General features: G+C 35.6%; 1 protein-coding gene across 9 annotated transcripts in view; it reads right to left on the bottom strand.

Moving 5' to 3' along the window:
• LOC120311809 overlaps nucleotides 1-26,950 on the bottom strand; it is a 113,816-nt gene that overhangs the window by 48,254 nt on the left and 38,612 nt on the right. For 8 of the 9 annotated variants that reach the window (XM_039351801.1, XM_039351809.1, XM_039351828.1 and 5 more), the window contains 10 exons: nucleotides 25,861-26,004; nucleotides 24,906-25,066; nucleotides 18,195-18,307; nucleotides 15,509-15,630; nucleotides 13,880-14,095; nucleotides 13,056-13,199; nucleotides 11,435-11,598; nucleotides 10,871-10,983; nucleotides 9,061-9,176; nucleotides 813-1,031 (listed from right to left, as the gene is read on the bottom strand). In XM_039351801.1, coding sequence (XP_039207735.1) covers nucleotides 813-1,031; nucleotides 9,061-9,176; nucleotides 10,871-10,983; nucleotides 11,435-11,598; nucleotides 13,056-13,199; nucleotides 13,880-14,095; nucleotides 15,509-15,630; nucleotides 18,195-18,307; nucleotides 24,906-25,066; nucleotides 25,861-26,004 — 1,512 coding nt within the window. The remainder of the gene's footprint in view (nucleotides 1-812; nucleotides 1,032-9,060; nucleotides 9,177-10,870; nucleotides 10,984-11,434; nucleotides 11,599-13,055; nucleotides 13,200-13,879; nucleotides 14,096-15,508; nucleotides 15,631-18,194; nucleotides 18,308-24,905; nucleotides 25,067-25,860; nucleotides 26,005-26,950) is intronic. The other variant, XM_039351818.1, reaches the window with a different exon arrangement.

Raw genomic sequence — 26,950 nt, 5'->3', positions numbered from 1 at the left:
TATCTTTTTATCCATATTAAACCTTTATTTTAACAGAGCATCGAAACCTATTTTGTTCTTCATCTGTTGGTATTTTTCAGCAACAAATACCTAAAATTATGGGTAATGGAATTCTGTATAACAGGGGCCATTTGTACTAATGTATGCCTACTTATGTGGAAGATGACTCTGTTCCCTCATAGTTTACCATGGAAAGAACTGCAGCCTTAGCAAATAGTAAGCACTTTTCCTAAATGTTTCACATTTATTTTATAGGCTTTTATAGGATAGCAAACAGAAATATAAATCCTATTGATGTATCTTCCAACAGATAGGAATGTCCAAAACTGTCGAAGAAACACCTAAAAGAGTCACTTTGACATAGAACTATTAGTATGTTCATTGTTGAATATGAATTTTAATAAAAATTAAAAAGGTGAAATAAAAAATAAGAAATTTTAATCAAACATCTTCTACTTGTTTATCAAAATATACAAACCATTTCTTCTTATTATAGTCATGCAACTGAAATATTTACATGAATTTCATTCTCAAACAACATGCAACCAACTAATTATAAACAGAATATTGATGTCTTTCTAAGGAAGCTACAATCTATCAACGGTAGCTATTGTGGCATAGTGGTTAAGGTGCTGAACTAGGACTAAGAACACATTTAAATCCACTCTCAGTCAGAGAAAGACAATGGGCAAATTTGGGCCGAACACTATCTTTGAGCTCAACCTAACCCACAGTTCAATTTTAGAAACTTATACAACCATTCAGATTAAAATAATGTGCATACAGTAGATCAGTTGCTTTAAATAACTCACCAGACTTCAAGTATAATATATCATTTGCCTTAAGACTTTTGAATATCTCTTTTCCACTAACCATATGGTACAGTCCTTGTGAGAAGACTACACCAGTACAAATAGTTCTTTCAAAAATGCATTCTTCCTCAGCAGATTCCAAATCAGAGAAACTCTTAGGCAGTACCTGTTCCCTTTGTGGTATTATGTGGCCTTTATATTTCTCAAATATGTTCAGATCTGCACAGAAGAGAATTATAGATCATTATTATTAACATTATTAAATTAATTCAATTTAGATACCCTGAAATTCTGGGCAGTTCACAAGTAAAAACATTAAAAACTACGGGAAAAATGAAATAATAAGCAAAAATAAAAAAATAAAAGAAGGTAAGATGACAAAAACCAAATAAGAATGATAAAGAAACAAATCCATATAATTCACCCTTATTAAAAGCCTGGGCAAAGAGCAGGCCTTTCAAAACGACACCTGGGTGAGAACTATCTGGATTTCATCTGGAACCTTATTCCAAAAGACAGGTGCTCCTACAAAGAAGGGGTTTTTCCAGGGTCCCAATAGATGATATTGTTTAATCAAAGGAGTGCAGAATGTGCCAATCCTGCCAGATCAAACCAGTCAGGGAAATACGCCATTTATTTATTTATTTATGAGACTTATATACCGCTTTAAGTGCAAGCACTCTCTAAGCGGTGTACACCAGTAAGCAATGTATATATATATATATATATATATATATATATTTACATTGCCCCAACAATCTGGGTCCTCATTTTACCTACCCCGGAAGGATGGAAGGCTGAGTCAACCTTGAGCCGGTGAGATTTGAACCGCTGACCTGCTGAACACAGTCAGCTAAAGTGGCCTGCAGTACTGCACTCTAACTGCTGCGCCACCTCGGCTCTTGACATCACTCAAGCAACCAGATTCTGCCAAGTAGGGCTTTTTAGGTAACAATTGGCACCTTCAACTACACTAGGAAGCAAACTGGAAAACAATGCAGCTCACAAAGCAGAAGTGTTAACACAGGAGTACTGAGGTCTTCATTCTGAACCATTTAAAGTTTTCAGATGGACTTTAAGAGCAGCTTCAAGTAGAGATATTGCAGTAGTAAAGCTTTAAAAACTGTCTAAGAACCTCCTCATCTAGAAAAGGGTGCAACTGATGCACTAGATGAAACTATGCAAAGGCCTTCTTGGCCACAGCTGCCACTAACTCATTGAGCAGAGTTCTAAGTTCAGGAAAAGCCCTAGATCAGTGATGGCAAACCTTTTAGAGACTGAGTGCCCAAACTGCAACCCAAAACCCACTTATGTATTGCTGGCTGCCAGGTGGTGTGGCCCGCTGGGTGGGTGTGGCCCACTGGGTGGGCATGGCATCTGCCACCCAGATCTATGCCTCCAGAGTGATTTTGTGCCCCCCCCCACAGCCAAGAGAGAGCAAGAGCGCAGGCACATGTGGAGAGGCGGAGGGGAGCCAGCCTGGCCCCGCCTCCCTCTAGGGGAATGGCGCACATGCCCACAGGGACGGCTCCGCATGCTGCCTGTGGCACCCATGCCATAAGTTCGTCACCATGGCCCTAGATGATAACCTCCATCAGTGTTATCGATTATTCAAAGCTACAGATTTAAGATAAAAGTAACAGTTAATTTTCATAAAAAATCAGTACAACATGGAATTGTTTTCTTAGCTACGTGGGCAATATTTAGGGTTCTTAGTTTTTTTTATTAAAAGTTTACAAATTTATTACAATATAAACCCCTCCCACCCCCTCCCTCCATCCCCCACTTCCCAGAGCTGATTACAGGGTAATGAATAAACAAACATAATCTAACTAACATAAACCAACTATACTATCAATCAAAATCATAACACACTTTAACTCCTTCTCAAAACAAATATTAACAAATTAAAACAAAAATAATAATATAATTAAAACTATTAATAATTATCTAAAATCTACTCATAAGCAAGATAATACTTTTCAATTTCATATTTCTTTTGAATGTAATCAATTCATCTTCTCCAAACCATAATATATTTTTCTTGCGAATGGTCCTTCAAGTAGGTGGAGATTTTCACCATTTCTGCTAAATTAGACACCTTAAGTATCCATTCTTCCAAGATAGGCAGTGAGTTTTTCTTCCAATATTGCCCCACCAATAATCTTGCAGCTGTTATAAGATTCAACATCAAATTGATTTCTTTAACATCAAAATCTAAAATAATACCCAACAAAAATAATTGCGGAGTAAACTTTATCTTTCTCCTAAAAATCTTTTGAATATTCCACCAAATCTTAATCCAAAAAGCTTTAATATCTCTACAAGTTCACCAAATAAGAAAATAGGTTGCATCTAAATTTCCACATCTCCAACATTTGGGCTGTAAATTCGGATACATGCGAGACAACTTTTGGGGATCCAAATGCCATCTAAAAAACATTTTATAAAAATTTTCTCTTAAATTTTGCGCTTGAGTAAATTTTACATTTCTAACCCAAATTGTCTCCCATATATCCAATAAAATCGGCTCTTGAATATTTTTAGCCCATTTGACCATACAATCTTTAACTAGCTCCGTTTCAGAATCTAATTCTATTAAAGCACTATAAATTCTCTTTATATGAGCTCGACTTTGATCTTTAATCTGTTTTACCAAATTCACATCGTCTAAAGTAATACCAACCCTTTGATCTAAACTCCACCTCATTAACAATTGATTATAATAAAACCAAGAATATACAATATTTTCTTGCTTCAACTCAGTTAAAGGCTTTAATTGCCAATGCTGCCCAACCAAACTAAGTAGTTCCTTATAAGAAATCTTATCCAAATTTACTCCCCTAGATACTCCCTCTATCACATGTCCAGGAATCCCCCAAATTGGAATTTTATAATTTAATCTATAATAATATTTCTTCCAGACACGCAACTTCTCAAAATATGGGTTTTTAAAACCTGATCAACTTTTTTATCATAAATTAAATACGCATGCCATCCATATAATAAATCTCATCCCTCAAGAGAAAGAATATTTTTGTTCATTAAGTTGAGCCAATCACTAATCAACATTAAAGCAACCGCATCATAGTACAATTTTAAATTAGGCGCCTTAAGTCCTCCTCTTACCCGTGTATAATGCATAATTTTAAATTTACCCGTGTATCATGCATAATTTTAACTCTTGGCTTTTTCCCTGCCCAAATAAATTTATTAATCCCCTTCTGCCATTCCTCCAAATTAGCATCTTTTTTCAAAATAGGTATCATCTGAAACAAAAAAAGAAACTTTGGAAGTATATTCATTTTAACTGCCAAAATTCTCCCCAACAAAGATAATTGTAGTTTTTTCCAGTCATTTAAATCCTTTTGCACTTATACAATTTAACATTAGAATGTATACTCCTAAATATTTAACCTTTCTCACTATTTCAAAACCTGTTAATTTAATCAAAATATCCTTTTCCTTCATAGACATATTTTTCGGTAATATTTTAGTCTTCTTATTATTATTTACCTTAAAACCAGAGATCTTCCCATACTGAAATAAAATTTCAACCAAATCCCTAACCGAATCTGTTGGTTGGGATAATATCACAACCAGATCATCAGCAAAGGCCCTCAACCTATAATCATTCTTATTTATTTTTATTCTCTTTATTCTAGGTGACTCCCGAATTTTGATAAGTAAAATCTCCATTGTTAAAACAAATAACAATGGGGATAAAGGACATCTCTATCTTGTACCCTTTTCAATTTTAAATGCTTCTGTTAATTCCCCATTAATTATAATTTGTGCAGATTGTTGTTGATATATAACCTTAAGGGCATACAAAAATTTATCCCCAAAATTCATTTTCTCTACTACTTTCAATAAAAATTGCCAGTCTAATTGATCAAAAGCTTTTTCAGCATCTAGGAATATCAAAGACGCAGAGATTTGATTGTTCTTGTCCAAATACTCAATTAAATTAACAATTTGTCTTACATTATATTTCATATATCTTCCAGTTATAAATCCAGATTGATCACTATGAATCAATTGTTTCAAAACTCTCATTAATCTATTTGCCAATATTTTTGAAAAAATCTTATAATCTGTGTTCAAAAGAGATATAGGCCTATAGTTTTTAGGCTGAGTCAAATCTTGATTCTCCTTCGGAATCAATGATATAAAAGTCCTTCTCCAAGATAGAGGTACCGCTGCTCCCAACAGAATGCTATTAAAAAGTTCCCTCAATGGTTCTATCATATCTTCAAATAGCATTTTATAATAAATTGCTGTTAATCCATCTGTACCTGGAGCCTTACCAACTTTTAGTTGTTTAATAGCCCAAATAATCTCATCAGAAGTAATTAGTAATTAGGCCATTAATCTCATCTCTTTGATCAGTAGTAAGTCTAGGAAAATGTGAATCCTGTAAATACTTTTCTATATCTGAAACTTGTATGCTTTCACTAGCACATAACTTTGAATAAAAATCTAAGAAACTCCTTTTAATCAAATTTTGTTGATAAACTTCTTTGCCTTTATAATTTATTTTTTCTATAATCCTTGATTTCTGTTTCTTTCGTAGTTGGTAAGCCAACCACCTACCAGGTTTATTTGCATTGCAAAATGTATTATGTTTCATTTGCAGTTGCAGTCTGATCAGCTATTAACTTATTAAATTGCTCCTTAAGCAAAATTATAGAAGCCTTTAAATTATTATCCAATGGATTTAATATAAGAGCCTTTTCCATACATTTAATCTCTGCTTCCAACTCTTTACGTTTCTGCATCTGTTTGCATCTATGCGCATTATTCATATGAATCAAGACCCCTCTCATATATCCTTTACTGGCATCCCATACCATTGGCATCGAAGTACCCTTATGCATATTCAAAAGAAAAAATTCCTTTAAATAATCTCTACATCTCTACATCTCTGTAAATTCCCCACATGTCTAAATAAATTTTCATTCAATCTCCAAGTCCTTCTATTCCCATCTTCAATGTATAACTCCATCCATATAGGACTATGGTCTGATAATATTCTGGGGAATATCTTGGCCTTCTTCACCCTAGAAAAAAGATCATTAGTAATTAAAAAAATAATAATTCTGGAGTACGATTGATGCCTATCTGAAAAAAGGTAAAGTCTCTTTCTTCTATATTCCGTTCTTGCCAAATGTCTCTAAGTTCCAAATCATCCTTCAAATAAAAAAAAAAACTTTAGGTAATTTTGCATGATTAGGAGATTTAAAAAAACCCATCTTGTCTTTGCTTGAGTCTAAAACACCATTCCAATCTCTCATTATAATTACTGATTTGTAATCCAATTGAATTATTTTCTGATGTAACATTTATTTATTTATTTATTTATGAGACTTATATACCGCTTTAAGTGCAAGCACTCTCTAAGCAGTGTACACCAGTAAGCAATGTATATATATATTTACATTGCCCCCAATAATCTGGGTCCTCATTTTACCTACCTCGGAAGGATGGAAGGCTGAGTCAACATCTTATAAAAATATTTTTGTTGCTGATTAGGAGCATATAGTCCAATGATAAGACTTCTCTTACCATTTAATAATAAATCAATAATAACGTATCTTCCTTGTGGATCAGAGACAATTAACTTCGGTGATAAATCTTTCCTTACATAAATAAATACTCCTGCTTTTTTCTGCGGAGCAGAAGCCATAAAATGTACTCCCAGCCGGGAGTTAATAAAATACTTTTCATCCTTTAAAGCTATATGAGTCTCTTGCAAACATATAACATCATTCTTATGTTGTTTCAAATAATGAAATACTTTCTTTCTTTTCTATGGTGAATTCAAGCCATTCCATGTCAGGAACTTTGCCATGTTCAGTGGCCTGAAGCCTTTGGAACACTGCATGTAAGTCTGCAATTGATGACCTCTTTGGTCTTGTTCCTCCCACTGGTTCTGAGGTAGCTGCCTGTGTTACAACTCCAGCATCTACCTTTTGTTGTTCTTTTTCTCTACGTTTCTGGGCTGCACGAGTCATTCTCTGTTCCCTTGGATCTTCTCTTATCTCCAAACACTGCTGCATAGATTCAACCAACTGCTCTTCTCCTGCTAGTGACATTGCTCCTGCAGCCAACTGTCCTTCAAGCTTACTTTCATTCCTTCTAGATCTTGGAGATGGTGGTGCACCTGCCTTCAGAACAGAAACATAAAAATCTCTTGCTTTTAAAATTGTGTTAAGTCTATAACGTGTTCCAACATAATTCACCACTATACCAACAGGTACATCCCATCTAAATTGAATCTGTCGTTTCTTAAGCTCCTCAGCCAAAAAAGCAAAGTCCTTTCTTCTTCTAAGAATTACGAAGTGATCTTCTGGAAAAGTAAATAACCACATCTCTTGGTAAATTTCTCTGCTTTGCAATCCATGAATTAACTCTGAAAAAATTTTTCTATGTCTCTCAGTATTTCTTCAGGTTCACATCCCAAAATGGAGGCTAATTCTGCTGCAATTTCTTCTTTCAAATTCTCTTGCACATTCTCCTTCAACCCTCTTATTCTCAAAGCAAATTCCATGTCTCTATATTGTGACATTATAATTTCATTCTGTGCTATATCAACATTATTTTCAACTTTTTCAACTCTATCTTCTAATCTTTCAACATTTCCAACCACATCATCCACTCTATCATCAAGGCGTTCTACATGGGCTGCAAGCCCCTGGAAAGCCAACACAATATCTTTCCCCATCTCATTATTTTTCCACTCCAGAAGCTCTTCTGTCTCATGTTTGATCCTTTGTGCAACTTTCTCCAAAGCATCCTGTAAATCTTTAAGTGTGAGTGCATGAGCTGGAGGAGAGGGTGGAGGAGATTTAGGGTTAGGTTGCTGTATAGTCTGTGTTACTGGAGAAGAAATAGATGCTTTAGGAAGAGAAGAAATTCCAGGCGTTTTGAAGCCATTTTAAAAAGAAAGAAATGAAAAAAAAAAGAAAAAGAAAAAAGCCACTTCTTATAACTAAATAAAATCAGGAGATAATAAGAACAACTCCCCCATACTAAAAAAGAAAAAAACTCTCTAAATAAGCAAAGTCTGTTATATTGTTGAAACTTTGTTGCCAAGTAAAAGTGAAAGTCTTCAGACAAAGAAACAGGATTCCTCTGCCATTTTTTCCCTCACTCCAATTGTTAAAGTAATAGCTGGAGAAGGTAGTAATTCTTTCTTGAGTTAAAGTTAGAATTCAACACAGTTCTAATCCTCCTGAACAGCTCCGTCTGCTTTAAACTTTAGTCACTGTTCTTTTTATGTAGCAGATGTGGAAGCAGCATCTGGCTTTGTTCTCCCGTTCCGGAGAACAAAAGCGTCTTGGGGTGCGGAGTTAATTCGGACTCCAAAGGAGCTCTCACCCTTCGTCTCCCAGAAAAGAATTCTCTGGGAGGCTAGAGGAGCTCGACTTCTATCCGGAAAAAACTCACCTTCTTCCCTTTGCCCGGGAGGAAAGTTCCGAGCCGCAAAACAGCTGATGGTCGCTGTCTTGCCAGCTCTTACAAAATCCCGAGGCTGTCGGCTAGAAAAAAAGCCGCCATTGGCGCGGCGATTGCCACCGGAAGTCCAGGGTTCTTAGTTTTTTATGTATTTATTTAAAATAATTCCCCAACCTTCTAATACTTATTGATAAGTACCATTAAATAAGAGGTTTTGTTATATTAAACACAGAAAATGTATATTAAGAGCATATATGCTTGAACAGTTTTTCAGTCTGGAAATCATCTAACAAAGACTGAAATCAATATTTTCAATTTATAAAGTTATATATGAATACATTTTATATTAACAATTATGCAGACACAGATAAATAATCTATAAAAGTTCTCTCTAAAATGAAAAACCAGAATGTCTCTATACAATAAAGGAAGCTCTCAAAAGGTCCAAAGAAAATATGGTAATTACTATAGACATAACTATGCTCTACCAAAATAAATATAACTTCCAGTTGAGCTATGAAACCATACATAGCAATGGTTTTTGAAAAAAGTAGAATGGCCTTTTTTACTTTCTGAGCAAGTAAAGGATTAAATAAATTATAAGTAGATGAATTAGCATTTATAATTTAAAAAATACATAGAAAAGAATCCTAACTATGTCATTAGCACATAGGATAAATGAAAGTTTCCTTTCTTCAGTAATATAACATGAGGATAGTTTTGACATGTTTATTTCCTACCACTATGGAGAAGTAGGACTAGATATGAATAAAACGCTGATACTTGCCTTCTTTTCTTTTACATATAAAATTGAACTTGTCACCGCATTTTGCAGACCGCAGTGCTAATGATCTTTGAATAAGTGTACCACAGCTATCAAGCGTGTTTCCTTGTATGTGTAACCTGAATACAAATAAATTACAAATTAAATTGGAAAATATAACCCATTATAACCCAATTTACTAATTTGTTTTAAGGAATACCCCTCCAAAAATAGGATAAGATTCAAGACAAAAATCTCATACACCTCTCTGGTGCCCTAGAAAGAATTCTATACAGGTAGGCCCCACTAGATTTTTTTATTTTACTCTTGCTTGACAACTTGTAAATGTTCTCCTCTAGAAAAATTATTTATCAAACAGTGAAATGTAGAAAAAATTATTTATCAAACAGTAAGGTACAGAAAACAGCAAGATGCAGAGACCTAACTTCCTAAAGAAAAATACTTCTGGTAGAGTTGGAGCCACTAAGAATTTGGTTCCACTATTAAGACTCTACTCTTTTTTTTCTTGCATCTTTTATTGGTACATACACTCTTTTCCCTCTATGGTTTGGCCAGAGAACACCAGATCTAAAACCTACAAACCTCATTTCACTGCAAAACAAAATATCAAAACTATTTTTGTATAATGATCTCAATATAGGCATTTATGAAAAAGTGTAACTCCCACTGATTTTATCTACTTTTCCAAGTACCCTATATTTTGAGTTAGTACAGGCATACTGCATGCAGCTTCACAGAGATCGTTGCCATCTCTGACCTATTTGGGTGTCAAATAATGGGGAAAATACATACAAATCTGGCAGAAAAAAATAGGATAATTTTTAATTCTTTTTAACTACTACAAGTAGAGATAATAAAATTCCATAAGGGTTAAAGGGATTTTTAAAAATGTTTTCTTTGGGGAAAAAAACTAAGGAACAAAAATGCCCCAAACTATTGTTTTAGCCTTGGAAGCTGAAATGAAAATTAACTTCAGGATGAAAGTTGTAACATTTGGGCTGCATGAACCCACAGTATACAATCTGTATTCAGCCCCTCCCTTAAAAATAAGGCAATATTTTTATTTATTTTCTTTATTTCTTAATATAATTCGTATAGCTGCCCATCTTAGATTTGTAACTCTGTTTGGCTCATACCATTAAAACAATCTCAAAATAAACAAAATCAGATCCTAATAAAACAATAATCCCCTTAAAACCAAAGTTAAAACAAATATCATAATCATAATCAGGCAAATGTAAGTTAAGACTAGAGTTAGTCAATATAACCATCTAGCAGTTCCAAACCATAACCAGGTCCCCAGGCATGATACAAAAGCCATGATTTCATAGCCTTTTGAAAGACAAACAAAATTGGGGTCAATTTAACTTCCAGTGGGATGTGGTTCCAAAGGGCAGGTTTTGCAGGAGAAAAGTTTCTTCTTCTGGGTTCCATCAGATGGTGCTCTCCTTAATAAACAAAATTCATAACTTGCCTCTTTCTCCAGACTTGATGAGACCAGTAGATGGAAATAGGGAGAGATGGTCCCTGAAATTATCTAGCTTCATAAGACTTTATAAATCATTATAAACATCTAAATGTAGATGTTATTGCTCAAGTCACGCATTACATCTTCCAAGATATTCTATTTCCCATCCAGTCACTTACAGTTTCTCCTAGTTTTGTTACCTCTGATGTAGATTGTTTCATATAATCACTAATTCCTTCAAGTTGCCCATCATGACAATCTATTTTTCAATATTCAAAATGCTATAAACCACAAGAGTTTAAGAAATCACAAAAAATAAAACAATCATATTTTTGGAAACCCTACCATTTTCTACTAGTATTTGTTGATGTCCCATTTCCCCATAACCATTCCTTTATGTTTTCATGCCATTTCAGTCCTACCCACATTGGTTTATTTATCATCTCTTGGAGCCACACCTGAAAAGCAAGAAAAGACATAAAATAGCTGATCAACACAACACTGTAAAACCTGGGGGATATAATCTTAATAGATCCTATGAATGGAGCTGCCTCTTCAGGAAGGATTAGTCTTTGTTCAATTCTTTCTTTCAATAAAAGATAAATAAAATACAAGATGCACCTGCACAGGATAAATTAGAATGAAAAGCCACTCATTTCCCCTTATTGAAAAGTTTTAATTCAAAAATTATTCCTCCCAAAATCAAAAATGAGGGAGGAAGATCAGTCTATTTTGTACTCTTGCGAGTGTTCTTATTTTTATTTAACACAAACAACTACATTATTATAAGTATATTATATGTAAAGATCATTTAATATTTCTAAAAAACAAAAGTAGCAACAAGTTCCACAAATTAACTTATTCTATAAAGTAAAATGTCTGTGAAGTATTTAAAATAAATATTCCAACCTTTTCCCTACGACTATCGAGTTGAAGTAGACTAGTGTTTTTAAATTGCCTACACAACAGCAAAGCTTCTTTCCATGTCACTTTTTTATTTTTTTCTATCCAGTAACATGTTCCTTGCCAATACCACCAGCCAACGCCCAGAGAACATTTTAAGCTGTATAAACCTGATATCATCAAAAGGAAAGAAAATGTTATTAATTAAACATGAATTTATTTTCCATTTGTGTTCTTTCCCATTCTTCCTTTTCACCTACCATAGCCTGTCAAATCATAAGCAGGCACAGGAATTTTAGGACAGAGAACAGGGAATACCACATTGCCATCCCTCTTCTATCAACATGCAAGTAATGTAGACGTAGTTCTCAACTTATGATAATTTATTCAGTGACCATTTGAAATTACAATGACACTGAATGAATATGGTTAAGAATGGTCCTTGGAATTATGGTGTCCCAACACGACCTGTGCTCATATGATCACAATCTGGGCACTTGGTGACCAGCTCACACATATGACCAGTTGCAGTACCCTGCCATCACTTCATCGCCATTTGCAATTTTCCCTGCTACGTTCCCTAAAAAGCCAGCAGGGAAGGCCATAAATTGCTGGGGCCTTTCCTCTACCTGCGCATCCTCCCCAGCCCCATCCTCATACTGTGCCAGACATTAGCCCATTCCCACGCACCTGAGTATTGCTATGCCACTTCTGCACTACTGAGTATCCCCACACATCTTCCGTGAGCCTCACTGTGCCTCGACCATCACTCCTGCATCTGGTGCCTTCCTGACATCCTCACAAACCCCGCACACCCTCCCTGAGCCTTGCTATACCTTCCCTGCCATCTGTGCACCCACATGCATCTTCACCATGCCTCTCTTGCATTCTCTTGCATCTGTATCATCCTCCTTGGACCTTGCTGCATCTCTTTTGCACTCTTGCACACCCCATCACCCCCTCCGAGCTTTGCCACTCTCCTAACATTTGTGACTCATTCTGAACTTTGGCACGCTTCCCTCACAACCTTGTGCATCCTCCCAAGTCTCAATGCGTCTTCCCCATGCACATCCCTCCATACTACCCTGAGCTTCTCTGCTTTCTCCACTACTCATGCAACCCCTGCCAAGCCTTGGCCCACCTTCCTTATCACTTGTTGACAAGACATGCCTGCCCTGCCCCTTGGCAAGGCACCTGCTGGCTACATGGGGCCATCGTCTGCAGGTCTTATGAGGAAACTGTAGTGCACAACCTAAGGAAGAAAGCCTTGTGTAACCAGTAGCTGTCTCATAAAGTATTAGCACAGGCATGCTTGGTCGGCGGGCAGAGCAAGAATGTCAGTTAGGATGGCAGGGGCCATAGAGTGCGAGGGCCAAAGGGAAGAGTAGGCGGGTAGGGGAAGTTGAAGTTTCTCTGCTGTTGTAAGTGCAGGTGGATAGCGAGGCATCAGAATTTCAATCACATGACTGCTAGGGTACTGCAACAGCCATAACTTTGAGAATCAGCCATAAGTTCCTTTGTTCAATTCTTCTGTAACTTCAAGCAGATATTGAATGACAGTTTAAACTGAGTAATTAGAATAATTAAAATTAGAAAGGAAGTAGTTTTTTTTAAAGAACTCACTCACCCAAAGAACATGTGCCTATACTTTCTGGTGCAGCACAAATAATGGGTTTCTCACATGTTCCACTTACAGGGTGACATAACTTCCCCCAATGGCAATGTGGGCAATTAAAATCACAGTCTTCTCCATAATAACCATGATCACATACTTCAAAACAATAATAACAATAACATAATAATATGATTATATAGTACCTTAGAACACCTTATGTATATTATTTTAAATATTATAACAATGCATAAAAATGATGATTACGATTATGTTAGTACATATGTATGCGTTTTTATAGGCTGGAGGAACTTGTCTAAATCCAGTTATTAAGTTTCCAGAAGAGAAATTGTAATTCTCAATATAAAATGCAACATAATTTGGGTTGTTTTTTTAGTTATGTAAAACACAACATAATTATAATAGTCAAGTTCTCAACAAGAAAATACTTATGTTTAATTTTCTCAAAAAACTCCATATTTTATAGTTTTTAGCTAGTAGAAACATTTTCATTATACACAATAATACAGCTTGTACAGTCATCTCCCATATTTAATTTACTACAACTTAATTTTTTTAAAGAACAATTCATCAGAAGGTGAGGTCACAAAGAAACAGCATATATGAAGAATATGTAATGTATCATTTAAAATACCTTTGCAGTTTAAAACATTTATAGACATAAAATTAAAAATGCAGAGCTCATTTGAAATACCAGCATTTTAAAAAAATGTATCCTAATGACTTGAAATTTAATAGTAAGGAATCTTTGATGAATTTTAACATTCATTCAATCATTTTAAATATTTGAAGAAAAATCTTTAAAATAGTTACGGTACCTGATTTTAAAAACGTTACACTTGGTCCAAACCCTCCACCAACCAAGATATTGCCATTCAACAAAAAATATCCATTTTTCCATAAGCCATAGCCAAGACAAGCAGTGCCCTGTTTAATACACTCATCCTTTGAAGTATTGTAAGAAGAATTGGCTGATAAACTTAAAGTTCTTGAGATTAGCACGGTATCCCAAAAACCAGAAAATATGTCAAGGTCTGCTTGGAAAAAAACAAATATCATAAGTCTACTTGTCAAATCTATCATTATATAAAAATACATAATACAATCAGATCCTTCTGGGTGAAGCAGAGGTTGATAGAGGATAATGCAAAATTAGACCAAATCTGGAATTTATCACATCAATTTATAATGACCACATATTTAAGCCAATAAAGTCACTTCTCATGGTCAGTGAAAAGGCAAATATTGCTTTTAAAGTCAGTTTGTGCAATATTCTAGCATGAACCAGGTATATGAGCTACTGTTTCTTCTGCCTCTTTGCACAATCTCCATTTCAAATCATTTGACAATTTTTTAATTCTGGCCTTATTGCAATCGTACAAATCCCTTATCCTTGAGAAATCGAAATCAAACCTTCAATTTCTTTTGTTCAATACTCCAGGTATAACTCATTGCCAGGTTTAACTTTATGCCCTTTCCCTTCATTCTATTGTAAAAATTGATCATGCAATGCTTTTACTTGCCAGCATTCTGTTTGTGTTTTTATTTTGAGTTCATGTTTTGTTTCCTATATATTCAATAAGTTCTCATTTTTAAATTGCACCAGTGCTTGTTCTTGACTGGCTTTTATATAATCAACCAATGCATGTTTTTCTTCTATGACAGTTTGTTCAACTTGAAGTAAATGCCTGCCTCCATTTCTACAGGACAGGTATAATATATCAATATCATTATGAGCAGTGGTGGGATTCAAATATGTGAACAACCGGTTCTCTGTGTGGATGCCGCTTCCGGAAGTCCATTCTGGGCCTGGGCAACAAAAAATTAGATACCAATTCTGCCAAAATGATGCAAACCAGCTGAATCCCACCACTGACTATGAGGATATAATGGACAGTGAATAGTCATGAGTTTTCTTATTTTTCAGTCCAAACTATTCAGTTCAGTTTGTGTCCAGTTAATAATTTCAGCAATGTATCATATCACAGGTATGGCTCAGTTAATGGTGGCTTTGATGGTGTTTCCACCATTCAATTTTGATTTTAACAATCTTCTCACTTTTGAATGCATTCTTTACTAGTCACATTTTTAATTTGCCCATGCTTGATTTTATCCCGCCATAAAATACCTAGATGTCATCAAGCACAGAAAAGTTAAAAATGTGATCAGCAAAAAATACATTCAAAAAGTGAGAAAACGTTTGTTGTCGTTATATGTTTCCTGACTCCCAGCAACTCTGGGCAAAAGAAGAGATGGAGTAGAAAAAATTGGAAGAAGGAGTGGTGTCTCTTAACATGAAACACATTTTCTTTCTTTCTTTCTTTCTTTCTTTCTTTCTTTCTTTCTTTCTTTCTTTTTCTTTCTTTTTATTTATCTATTAAATTTAAATATATGTTCATCTGTACTTTTTCTACATAAAACTACTGTAACAAGGCAAAACTGCAAACCTCGTTCAGCTGGTCTTTTGCATGCTGATTTTTTCTTTTCATAACAGTGATCTGCATAGAAATCACCTCCATGTGTAAGTTCTGCACATCCTTTCCACCTAAGGCTTAGGTGAAGATTCATCCTAGTGAGAAACAGTAAAAGACTACATCAAGGAAGTGACGAGGATGAACAGGTTTATACTTAAAGCATTTATTCCAAATAAACAGAAATCTGTCTTATTGATTATTGGATCAGAACTAACATACTTCATTCAGAATACTACAGGACTTTTTCAATACCGTCAACCTATTAAGTATAAAACAGAAGTTGCAGCTGAGCCCCAAATGCCAAATTACACATTTGAACCACTAAGCATGGCCAAAAAAATCATAGTGAAAAGTAAAGCACAATCACACATTCAAAATCTAACAAAAATCGAGAAAGAATTTAATATACAGGACAGGAACCTGGCAAGAACATACATTATTTGGTTTGCTCTTGTAAATTTCTTTTTAGGCCTAAGTCATAATCCAAAGCAACATTCAAATGCAGAAAGAGATTCAACTTAGTGCTCTCTGAGCTTGGGTGATTTCTTGGAGACATTTCTTTATCAAATTTGGTGACATTATCAATGCTAGAAGGGAGTGGGGTTTTCTCCTTTTATGTAGTAGTGTCTTGCCCAGTCTGTGTTGGTGGTCTTGGAGGTTCCTTGATTTGGCTGTTGTTTACAGTTAGCTTGTTTGTCTGGGTTGCTAGTTCCTTGATTGGGGTATAGTTTATTCTTAATTGTTGGTCTAGTATTAATCTTGGTGTAAATTTCTGCTCATCTGGGTATAGATAGCTGGTCAGGAGGTGTCTATTTCCTTTTTGGCTTTCTGATTGTGTGTGTGTGTTTGTGTATATGTATGTATATGTATATATATGTTCAATGATGCAATCTTCGATCTCCGGGAAGAGTATACTCCAGTTATTTATTGTTAAAACAACATTTAAAACAATAAAAACAGTTATATACAAGATTAAAACAACTTAGCTTTCGCTGGTCCTCTGCCAGCGTCCTCAGAGTGGGGCTTAGGGGGTGGGAAGGTTCTTTTTATCCCCTTGCTGATCCAATTGCCTACTCATTGCCCTTGTGACAGGGCCACTCTTCCTGATTGCCTGTGACTGCCTTAACTGTTCTGCCCTCTCTTTTTTGCACTCTAACATTGTATTTTTCTGCTCTGTCATCCTTGTGCTGTCTCCCCCTCCCTGCGCTGTTATCACTAACACACTCCTCAATCCCTCCTCTCTACCCAATGCAAGGTGCCTCCTCCGATTCGGCACCACACGAGTCCTGTTGGGCTGCTGGTCTGCCTGCCGTTTTTGCATTCCATTGCCAGTTCCTATCTCATCTCCCTCCTCCAACTCCCCTCCTCTCCTAGCCTGCCGATTCATACACCCTTTGTTGTCCATTCCTGCCATCCTTCCCCCCCCTTCCTTCAACCCTCCCACCTGTTGATTAACATATTGCTCCTGCCTTTCATCAACCATTCCTATTGATGTTCTCTTCCTCAATGTCTTTTCCTTCCTGATCCGCTGCTCTACTGATCGTAGCTGTTTCACACATTGCTCCTAGAAGCACGAAGCCGAAAACACCAGCCTGAAGATGACGAATGAGACTTCGTTGAAACGTCGCCAAGACACTTCCAATTTGATGCGGGACAAAACCCGAATAACCAAAGACTTACATACAAACACCCGCGAAAACCTCAGAAAACACACACACAAATACAGGCTTCCAGAAATTCTCTAGCATTTTGGACTTGGTTTGGCCTAGAATGCTCACTGTTTCCCAGCTGAAAGTATGATTAAGTCTGTTCGTGTGTTGTGAAATTAAGGAATTTTCATCATGTTTTCTGACTACCAGTTGGTGTTCAGGGACGTGCTCTGTTAGTTTTCTGCCTGTTTCTCCTGCATAGTGGCTGTTACATATTGTAGATGACTTCTGTTTTTTTCTTCTCATGCCACTGAGTCTTTTGGTTTGCTTAGAATATTTTGGAGCACTTTAGTTAGTTTGTGTGCTACAGTGATGCTATATGGTTGCAACAATCTATTGGTGGTTTATGAGATGTTTTTGATGTATGGCAGAAATTCAACTATTGTAAATGAAAATAGATTTTTATCTTGATAGTATTCATCAATCTATGTAAAAAGAATCTTTCCATATATGAATTAGGCATACATGCACAATTTCCCAAAATTTACCTCTATTCTCTGCTAATCTTTTGCTGACTTGCTTTGAGTATTTTGTAAATTTAAAGTCATATTGAATTTTATCACCTTACTTATGGTTACTTTATCTATGTTGACCTTTCTTCTGTCTACTTATAGATGTATAATGCAAAACTATATTACACTTGGTGATAATGGTATCTACTCAATCTTGGCTAATCTGGTAAAGTTAAACAGAACTGGAACTGATTATTACTTGGATGGGAAATCACCAGGAAATTTCAGTGTTATAATGAGTGCTATCCTATAAGAAATCAATGGCAAATAATTTCCATATTGTTGCCAAGAATGTGGATGCATCCATGTAGTCACTAGGAATCAAGCTTGACTTGAGAATTTACCTCAATATGTAGCCAGATTGAAGATAGGTTTTGAAGTGCCAATTATTGAGTAAAATCAGATATCTAAGGAACACTAAAATGTCGTTATACATACCATGTCAATGAATGTTCTGCACTATCTTCATGAGACCAAGCCCAGACTCCGTCCTTGTTTATTTCTTGCAATCCTACCCATATTGGTTGTATAATAAACATCTTTAACCATTTCTTCAATTAAAATAAAAATGAAACATTAAAACAGCAATATAGCCTTAAAGATATTTAAAGTTACAGATAGTTTGCAATTATCAGGAAGATGATCATTTTTGCTTTTTTCTCTGCTGAAACATTTTCTATTTCAATAAGAGAAAATACTCTGATACAAAAGCCAGCTGGTATGGATTATGTTAAACAAGTTAGAATTTTCATTCGAAACGTCGGCAAGACACTTCCAATTTTACGCGGGAGAAAACCCGAATAACCAAAGACCTACATACATACATACATACATACATACATACATACATACATACATATATATATATATATATATATATATATATATATATATATATATATATATACAGTATATAAAGCTTAGCAGAGAGGGTTGACACTTGTATTTCCATCCTTGCTACATGAAATCCCTTTTCAATCATAATACACGTCCTCCAAGGTTTGCATTAAAAATATCTAAATCTCCATTTTTTCCCCATGACGTATTCCACTAATTCCTATTTACGGCTTTTCTCCTTCTACGATATTTGTGCAAAGTGATCACTGTAAAAAACCTTATCAATTAAGTATGTGCTTAAATATCCTGTTCCTGTTTTTAGTGTATGTCGTTTCATTTATTCCTACAAAGGTTTATGTACTGTAGTAAAATAAAGCTGTTAATTTATAAAATACTTGTAAACATGAAAATTAGAGTAAATCACCACAAAAGCCCATCCTGGTTGTAAGCCAGTTTCCCAGAACCATAGCATATAATAATATTTCATTAGATGTGCTTGGAAAAGAAGTCGGTATGTGCTTCATTGATTAACAAAAGGCCTTGATTCTCTCAATCATAATAACTGTGGAATGTCCTCAAAGGAATTAGAATACAACCTATTCCCATGAGAAATCTATATACAGACAGAACATGATGAAACACACTAGCTGCAGGTTGGCAAGGTTGTAGGTTCTCCCCTTATTTATTCAACCTACATGCTGAATATATATATTAAGGCAAGGGTGTCAAACTTTTGGCCCGCGGGTGGAAGGCATCATAGCAAAAATGCGCCCATCCCATTGCCAGCAATAGCAAAAAAAGTCATGATACGTCGCAACATGTCACGTTACGTTGCGAGTTTGACACCCCTGTGTTAAGGGAAGCTGAACTGAAAGAAGATAATTGACAGACTATCACTTGATAGAGCAGCTATGAAAGCCATGAAAAATAAAAAGATGTCTCCTTTAAAACTCTATGGAAACAAAAGTTGAACTTTGAAAAAGCAGGATAGGAAAAGAATGGACACTTTTGAAATTTGATGTTAATCAGAGACTCAAGAGAATACCCACAGACAGGCAGGAAAACAAACACATGTATCATTGAACAAATCAACACAGAAGTATTACTTGAGGCAAAAATGATCAGCCTCAAATTATCCTACTTGGACACATGCAAAAATCCTAACTCTCTAAACAAAACTCTTAATGTTGGGAAAGGTGGAAAGAAAGAGAAGAGGATCATTAACAATGAGGTGGAATAGATTCAGTTATAGTGGCAAGGAGTGCACCTTTGAAAGAGCATATTAGAGGCAGGTCTTCATGATGAATATCTATGTGGTTGCTAAGATTTGACAAGATCTTGTTGATTTCACCTTTGAAATAAGAAAGATGATTTTCTTTATTCTATCCCTCAGATGACAGCGAGGGTAGTGTAGTGGTTAAAGACGTCTAGCTAAAAACAGGAAGACTGTGAGCTTTAGTCCTGCCTTATGCACAAAATGTTGGGCAACTTTGAACCAGTCACTCTCTTTCAACTTCTTCAGGATGAATGGCATTCCAAGTGAACTGTAAGGACTTGTGCTGGCAGTCACCAGGATTCAAGACTTACTTGAAGGCATATATTATCCTTTCAGTTAGTTCACATTAAGTGAGGAATGTTTAGCAGCAAAGCAAAAAATAAAAAATAAACTTTTTTTTTCTTTATCCAGCTTTTTAAATTTATCTCTAGATTACAGCATGAAGTAACTCTCTGATCTGGAAGCTGTGGACAGATTTGCTAGCTGGTATCAAAAAAAATGTTCATATTTATTATTTTTACTAGGTGGAATAGATGGAAAGTGTCTTACCATGGTTTGAACAAACTCTTCAAGGAGCCTATTAGTTTTACTTACTTTTCTTCTTTTAGTACCCATTTCCTACCCCACCCCTATTTTTTCAATCAATCAGAATACATCTGGAAGGGACCTTGGAGGTCTTCTAGTCCCATCCCCTAATTGACCAAGAGACCCTATACAATTTCAGACAAATGGCTGTCCAGTCTCTACTTAAAAACCTCAAGTGATGAAGCACGCATCAACTTCTGAAGGCAAGCCATTCCACTGGTTAATCTCACTGTTAGGAAGTTTCTCCTTAATTCCAGGTTGCTTCTCTCCTTGATTAGTTTCCATCCATTGTTTCTTGCCTCACCTTCTAGTGCGTTGGAAAATAAGTTGATCCCCTCCTCTTTGCGGCAACCCCTCAAATATTGCAATTCTGCTATCATATCATCCCTAGCCATATCAAGTTCCTGCAACCATTCTTCGTATGTTTTAGTCTCCAAGCCTATAATCATCCTAGAAACTTGAAACCCTTTTCCTTGAACCATTTTTCAGTTTGACTTCTTAACAGAGTTTTGTGTTTTGTTTTGTTTTGTTTTTTTAATGAAAGGTCTTGAATATCCTTTCATGAGAAAATGAATTTTTAGAATATCAGTTAAATTAAAATTTCAAATTAGTTTTCTACATGAAACTAACATTCTTCCATAGGACAATAATTTTTCCTATCTATAGGTATTTTGTTTTCCAGATTTGTTGACAAGAAATTATTCAGAAGAATATTAATCAGCTATTGCAATAATAAGGCAGTACTTCCTAACTACTACAGAGATTATATAGAGATTTTACTCTATATATTTTGCTCATCCTTGGCAGTTTGGCAATCAAAAGGCTTAATTATGAGGTATCAGTTAAGTGTGAGTTTTTGAATTTTAAATCTTTTAGTTAATTGTGGCACTAATTCAACTGATCTGTAAGGAAGAGTTTCCTTTTTTCCCCACATCTTTTTTCATCTTCAACATCTTTACAGATGTTAATAATTATTGTCCCTTCTATCAGCTCTTTGAAAATCCTTATTACATTCTTTAGAGCTAAGATCTTTCTTTTTCTTGGTTTTGGCTTTTCTTCTTGACAACCTCTCCCATTTGTCTCACCATTTCTTCTGTTCGTTGGTCTTTTATGTTCTTTCTTAAAACTTTTTTTATTTCATGCCACAGTTCTGGTTTCCCCTTGGTGAGTGTCACAGTCCATTACAAAGAATCACAGAATAATAATAATAATAATAATAATAATAATAATCCATAATAAATGGAAGGGACCTTGGAGGTTTTCTAGTCCAATCTCTTGCTCAAGCAGGCGATCCTATACATTTCAGACAAATGGCTGTCCAATCTCTTTTTAAAAACCTCCAGTGATGAGACACCCACAACTTCTAAAGATAAGATGTTCCACTGATTAATTGTTCTAAATGTCAAAAAATTTCTCCTTAGTTCTACATTGGGTGTTTCTTTGATTAGTTTCCATCCAATGCTTCTTGTCTTGCCTTCAGGTGCTTTGGAGAATAGGTTGACTCCCTCTTCTTTGTGGCATTCTCTTAAATACTGGAACACTGCTATTATGTCTCCCCTAGTCCTTCTTTTCATTAAACTAAATATACCCAATTCTTACGGCTGTTCTTCATATGGCACTGTTTTAGCCTCCCTAATCATCTTCTCTGTGTTCTTTCTAGAATCCCAACATCTTTTACATGTTTGGATGCCCAATATCCAAGTATGATCTTATCAAGTCATTATAAAGTAGTGATAACACTTCACGTGATCTTGATTCTATCCCTCTGTTAATGCAGTCTAAAAATGTGTTGGCTTTTTTTGGCAGCTGCACCACACTGCTGACTCATATTTAAGTGATCATCCACTAGTACTGTGTAGTGGGTTTCATAGGCAATAGCCTATTGTACCGGCATAGTACAACAGTGTTTATTGAGTCAAAACAGAACTGCTTAAAACCGGCAAAATGCTTGCAATTTATACTTTCCACCTCTAAGGCGTCAGCCAATCACAATGTTAGCTCGCTCCCACCTAAACTTGAATTTTTGAACTTCGCTCCAAAACAGTTGGAGGCTCGTTAGTATCATAATGCATTAATAATGGTACTTAATACATAACACACTAGGATTCCAAGATTCTTCTCATAGTTACTATTACTGAGCCAGGTACCACTAAATCTAAAGAAATTTAGAAAACTTCAAAGATTCTTGATGTTCTTCACAAAAATGGTGGATATATGCTCAAGACTATACCATGGAAAATGGTTGTCTTTCTTCTTCCTGTTTAGCTTGACTTGGAACTTGCCCATGAGCTGTTTGTGTTCTATTTCAGTCAGTCTCTGGCCATGTTTCTGCTATTATAATTGAACTACAGTGTTTCACTTTCTTGAACTAACAATATAATCAATTTGATTTATCTGTACTTCATTTGCTAAAGCCTATGTTTCTTCCTGCTTGTCTTGCAGATTTTGTGGATTTCGGACTAAAGTTGATAATAAAATTCATCAACCTCTTCTTCTGGATAAATGGTAAGAATACCAACCTGGATAATCATAATATTAAAGAGTTATCCAGAAAGTCACTAATTGCATTGCTATATAGCAACAGTACCATTCCATCTTTTGTATGTATTCTTAGTAAATAAAATGATGTTTTTTTCATGTAACTTTCAATCCATTTCAATTTGGTGATACTAAGATGTCAATGTGCAGTTGATATTATGTTTTCCAATTTTCATGCTTCTTATTTGCTATATCCCACTATAATATTTTGAATTTTATTTTCCTGCATGACAACATCAGCAACTATATGTTTAAGGTTTTCAACTAGCTACATCATAAATAGCATTAATGCACTGAAAGATCTTCAATTCTTTCTTAATAGCATGTTGAATGTAATACAATGTCTAGGCCAGCGGTTCTCAACCTACGGGTCGCGACCCCATTTGGGGTCGATCGACCATTTTTCGGGGGTCGCCAAAGAAGGCGATCTGCCATTTCCTCCCCTCAGGGGGCGGCGCCGCACATGGGGGGCGCCCCCATGCGCGTGGCGCCACACATGCGCAGAACGTTTGTGTGATGGGGGTCGCCGTCACACAAACGTTGAGAACTACTGGTCAAGGCCAATCATCCAGCACTGTATCATTAATCATTTTATTTTGTCTACCCATGTAGGGGTTTTCTGTTGGTAAAATACAGGAGTGGTTTATCAATGCCTTCTCCTACATAACATGAAATGAAGTCATTGACATTATTACTAAAATCCCTGCAAAGTGTTTCTACCGGTATGTGTTTCTACCTGATAAACAGCATGTGCTTTCTTGCTTTAGCAAGGCAACTGGAATGATTAAGAAGAGATTGGACAACCATTTATTGAAATGGTGTAGGTCTTCTCCTTGAGCAGAGAGTTACTCTGTTTTCTGTTTTTCTGTTATTCTATTCTGTGTCTCGAGTGGTCCTGCAGAGATCATATAGTTTTGAAATGTACTCCCAATGTTTTTCACTTGTCCCACCTAGGAACATTGCCAGGTAACAATGAGGGAGGACAGAAGCACTTGGAGGGACGAGGACACTCAATTTAGTTTAGAGCATACATATACTAATTGCTCTGAAATGAAAGCTAGATCTAAAGTGTAACTGTTCATGTAAGTTAGGCCAGATGTAATTATAATTTAAAATTGCCCTGAGTTTATGAATTTTACCCAAACTCTTTAGCAAGGGCATGGAGGTTGAGATTCACCAGCATTAAAAGCTGTGGCAACTCCACCTCCAGCCATGCAGTCAAGTCTAGGAGCTCAGGGAGTGATTTTGTCATGGAGCAAGGCAGAAAATACATACATAGTAATGCCCACTTGCCAGTGCAGCCTATCCTCAAATACAGATAATCATAGCTCTCAAATTGCTGGTAATTTTTTCTTTTGGAGCTTATGGGCAAAAAAGGAATTAATCAACTTTTAATATTTCAAAAAGAATTGGGTTGCTTAAACTGATGCAACATATTGTGACTTTACAATCTGGGCTTCCAGTTATTTTAAATTGGAAAACACTTTAGAGGTTTCCAAATCTACACTTAATATCTATAGCTAAAAAACTGTAATAAGATAGCTTTAGGGAATTTAAAGGAAATATGGAACAAGTTGGAACATTATTTTCACAAATAAATGGGCTAATACTGTATGTACGCTATCATCTCAAGACGCCATTACTTCAAAGATGTTTCTTTTTTGTGTTTATTGGTCAGCCTCCCCTCTTCTCTCTTAGCTATACGGAAAAGGTGGGGTTTCTACTTTGGTACGTTGGAAATGTAATACTTTAAAGAGAACATAGACTCATATGACTTGGGCTTGTTCTATATTAGTGCTGTTTTGGTTTCTGGTTCATAAAGTTGCTAATACAGCATTAGGGAAAAGGATAACAATGAGAAATAAAATTAATAAGTTAAATAAGAATAACTTTGAATTTAAAAATAATCCTACCAAATCATCTTTGTCTTCAATCCAGAGAAGTTCAGAACCTCTAAACCGACTGCAGGAAGAATTTGCCTCATTCCAGGTTTTAAAAGAACTTACAAAATAATAACAGTATCTGTTCCAGTAGCGCCATTTATTCATATCTGGGCATCTCTCACTGACAGAGGCTTTAAAAATAAATATATAACAGATCATTTAATCCTTATATCAAAAGGGCAATTAGTTACATCATTAGCATCATGCATTCATTATTTTTGATCATAAAGCTTTAATTTTCAGACCATTCATTCCATACATTCCCCCACCCCAAAAAAATATTAGACAATACTTAACAGATAAACAGACTATAAAGCAGAATTTAATATTTGTTTATAGACAAACCCGGGTAGTTTTCTCTTCGTTCAAAACCACACTTGCAATAAAAATGCTTTTTTGCTTGAATGATGTATTTTATACATTCAATGCATATACAAATAAACAAACGTATACAGGTAGTCCTTGACTTATAACCATTCTTTCAGCGACTATTCAAATGGTATTGAATAAAAGAACTTACAACTCCTGCCCAAAGTTATGGTTGCTGCACCCCCATGGTCAAGTAAACAAATTCAGGCACTTGACAATCCACCCACCCTTATGACCAACCACAGGAACACTGCTCCGCCTCTTTTCCCTATCACATCCCACTGGGTCCTTAACCATTAAATGAGAACTACCTGTGTAGAGGAAGAAAGTAGCTGATTACTTGGATTACTTTGTGGACTTTAGTGGATATATAAAGACTAAACCTCTATAAACAAAATGAGTGTCAGAAAACGTACCATAATAATATTACTGCTGTTGTTACAAAGATACCATAAACAGAGAAGCATTCAGAAATATTCTTGAGCCATTTCAGTCAGAAAATTAATCAATAGTTTATATTATCCCAATTACTGAGTTTTTTTTAACAAAAACTTACACCCAGAACAACTCTCTAGAGAAGACTGATCCAGGCAGGTGGTTTTCTCATCACATAAGCCAGTCATCATATTACAAAGTAAGGAATTTCTGCATTCTGGACATTCTTCTTTACAGGCATATCCATAACGTCCTACTGTGCAACCTAAAATTCAGAGAATGAAAAATGAGGTCTCAGCATCAATGTTTAGATAGATGATAAAATATGTGTATGCTATGCATAAAAATGATTTGGAGAAATGCTTTGGACTAGTGTAAGCAACAGTATACATCTACTATTCATTACAATAGTTTAACATCTTTCAGGTTTTCACATAAGCTGACAAAAGCATGTGATGGTCTTTAAAAGTCTATTATTAATACAATTCAGTTATACTGTATACAAAACTAAGTATTAAGCAGTAATATCTTTTTTTCAAGTTCATGCAGAAACTTGAGAAAGTAAGGCTGCTATAACGAATAGCAGGGAAGTACTGAATACAAGATAAAATAATTTGTTTCAAATCCGTTTTGAAACATCTACTCCCATAATTTTTAATTCATTGTTATGTTGATATCTCAAAATATATTTGTCCATATGAATACATACAGGTGCTCCTCATTTAAAAACTTAAAAATGGTCAGGAATAGCAATAACAATAGTTAATGGTCAGATAGGTTTTACTTTTACCATTTATATATGGTAATTTATGTATACATACTGTATATGTTAGATGTTTTGATTGTCATCACTTTTTAGAGACAATGCAAAACTGAACTGTAAGTAAGTAATCCTAGTTTATGGAGATTCTCTGTCATCCAGGTCATGGTTGCCACAAAGATGCTTTGTGTTTTTTTCAAACGTGTTCAAGCAAAAACACTGAATGCCCAGTTGCCTTTTGAAAAAGCACCTTAGGACAAATAATCCTGTCAGGTGGTATGTGGCCCTGTCCAGCCTAGCCAAGTGTAGCCAAGTGTAGCGGGGGAGGGAACAAGCCAAAGGGGCGAAGCACAGGACTTGCCATGAGGGAGTCCTCAGGAGCTGCAGGGCTGCTGGGGTGAGACAAAGGCCCCAAGATAGGCACTTCTGGCACACCCAGAAGAGAAAGGAG

The sequence above is a fragment of the Crotalus tigris genome, unplaced genomic scaffold (genome assembly GCF_016545835.1).
Source record: "Crotalus tigris isolate CLP2741 ecotype Arizona unplaced genomic scaffold, ASM1654583v1 scf7180000017568.12009008, whole genome shotgun sequence".
Taxonomy (NCBI): Eukaryota; Metazoa; Chordata; class Lepidosauria; order Squamata; family Viperidae; genus Crotalus; species Crotalus tigris.
The sequence above is the reverse complement of the archived record's forward strand: the minus strand, read 5'-3'. Positions and strand labels throughout refer to the sequence as shown.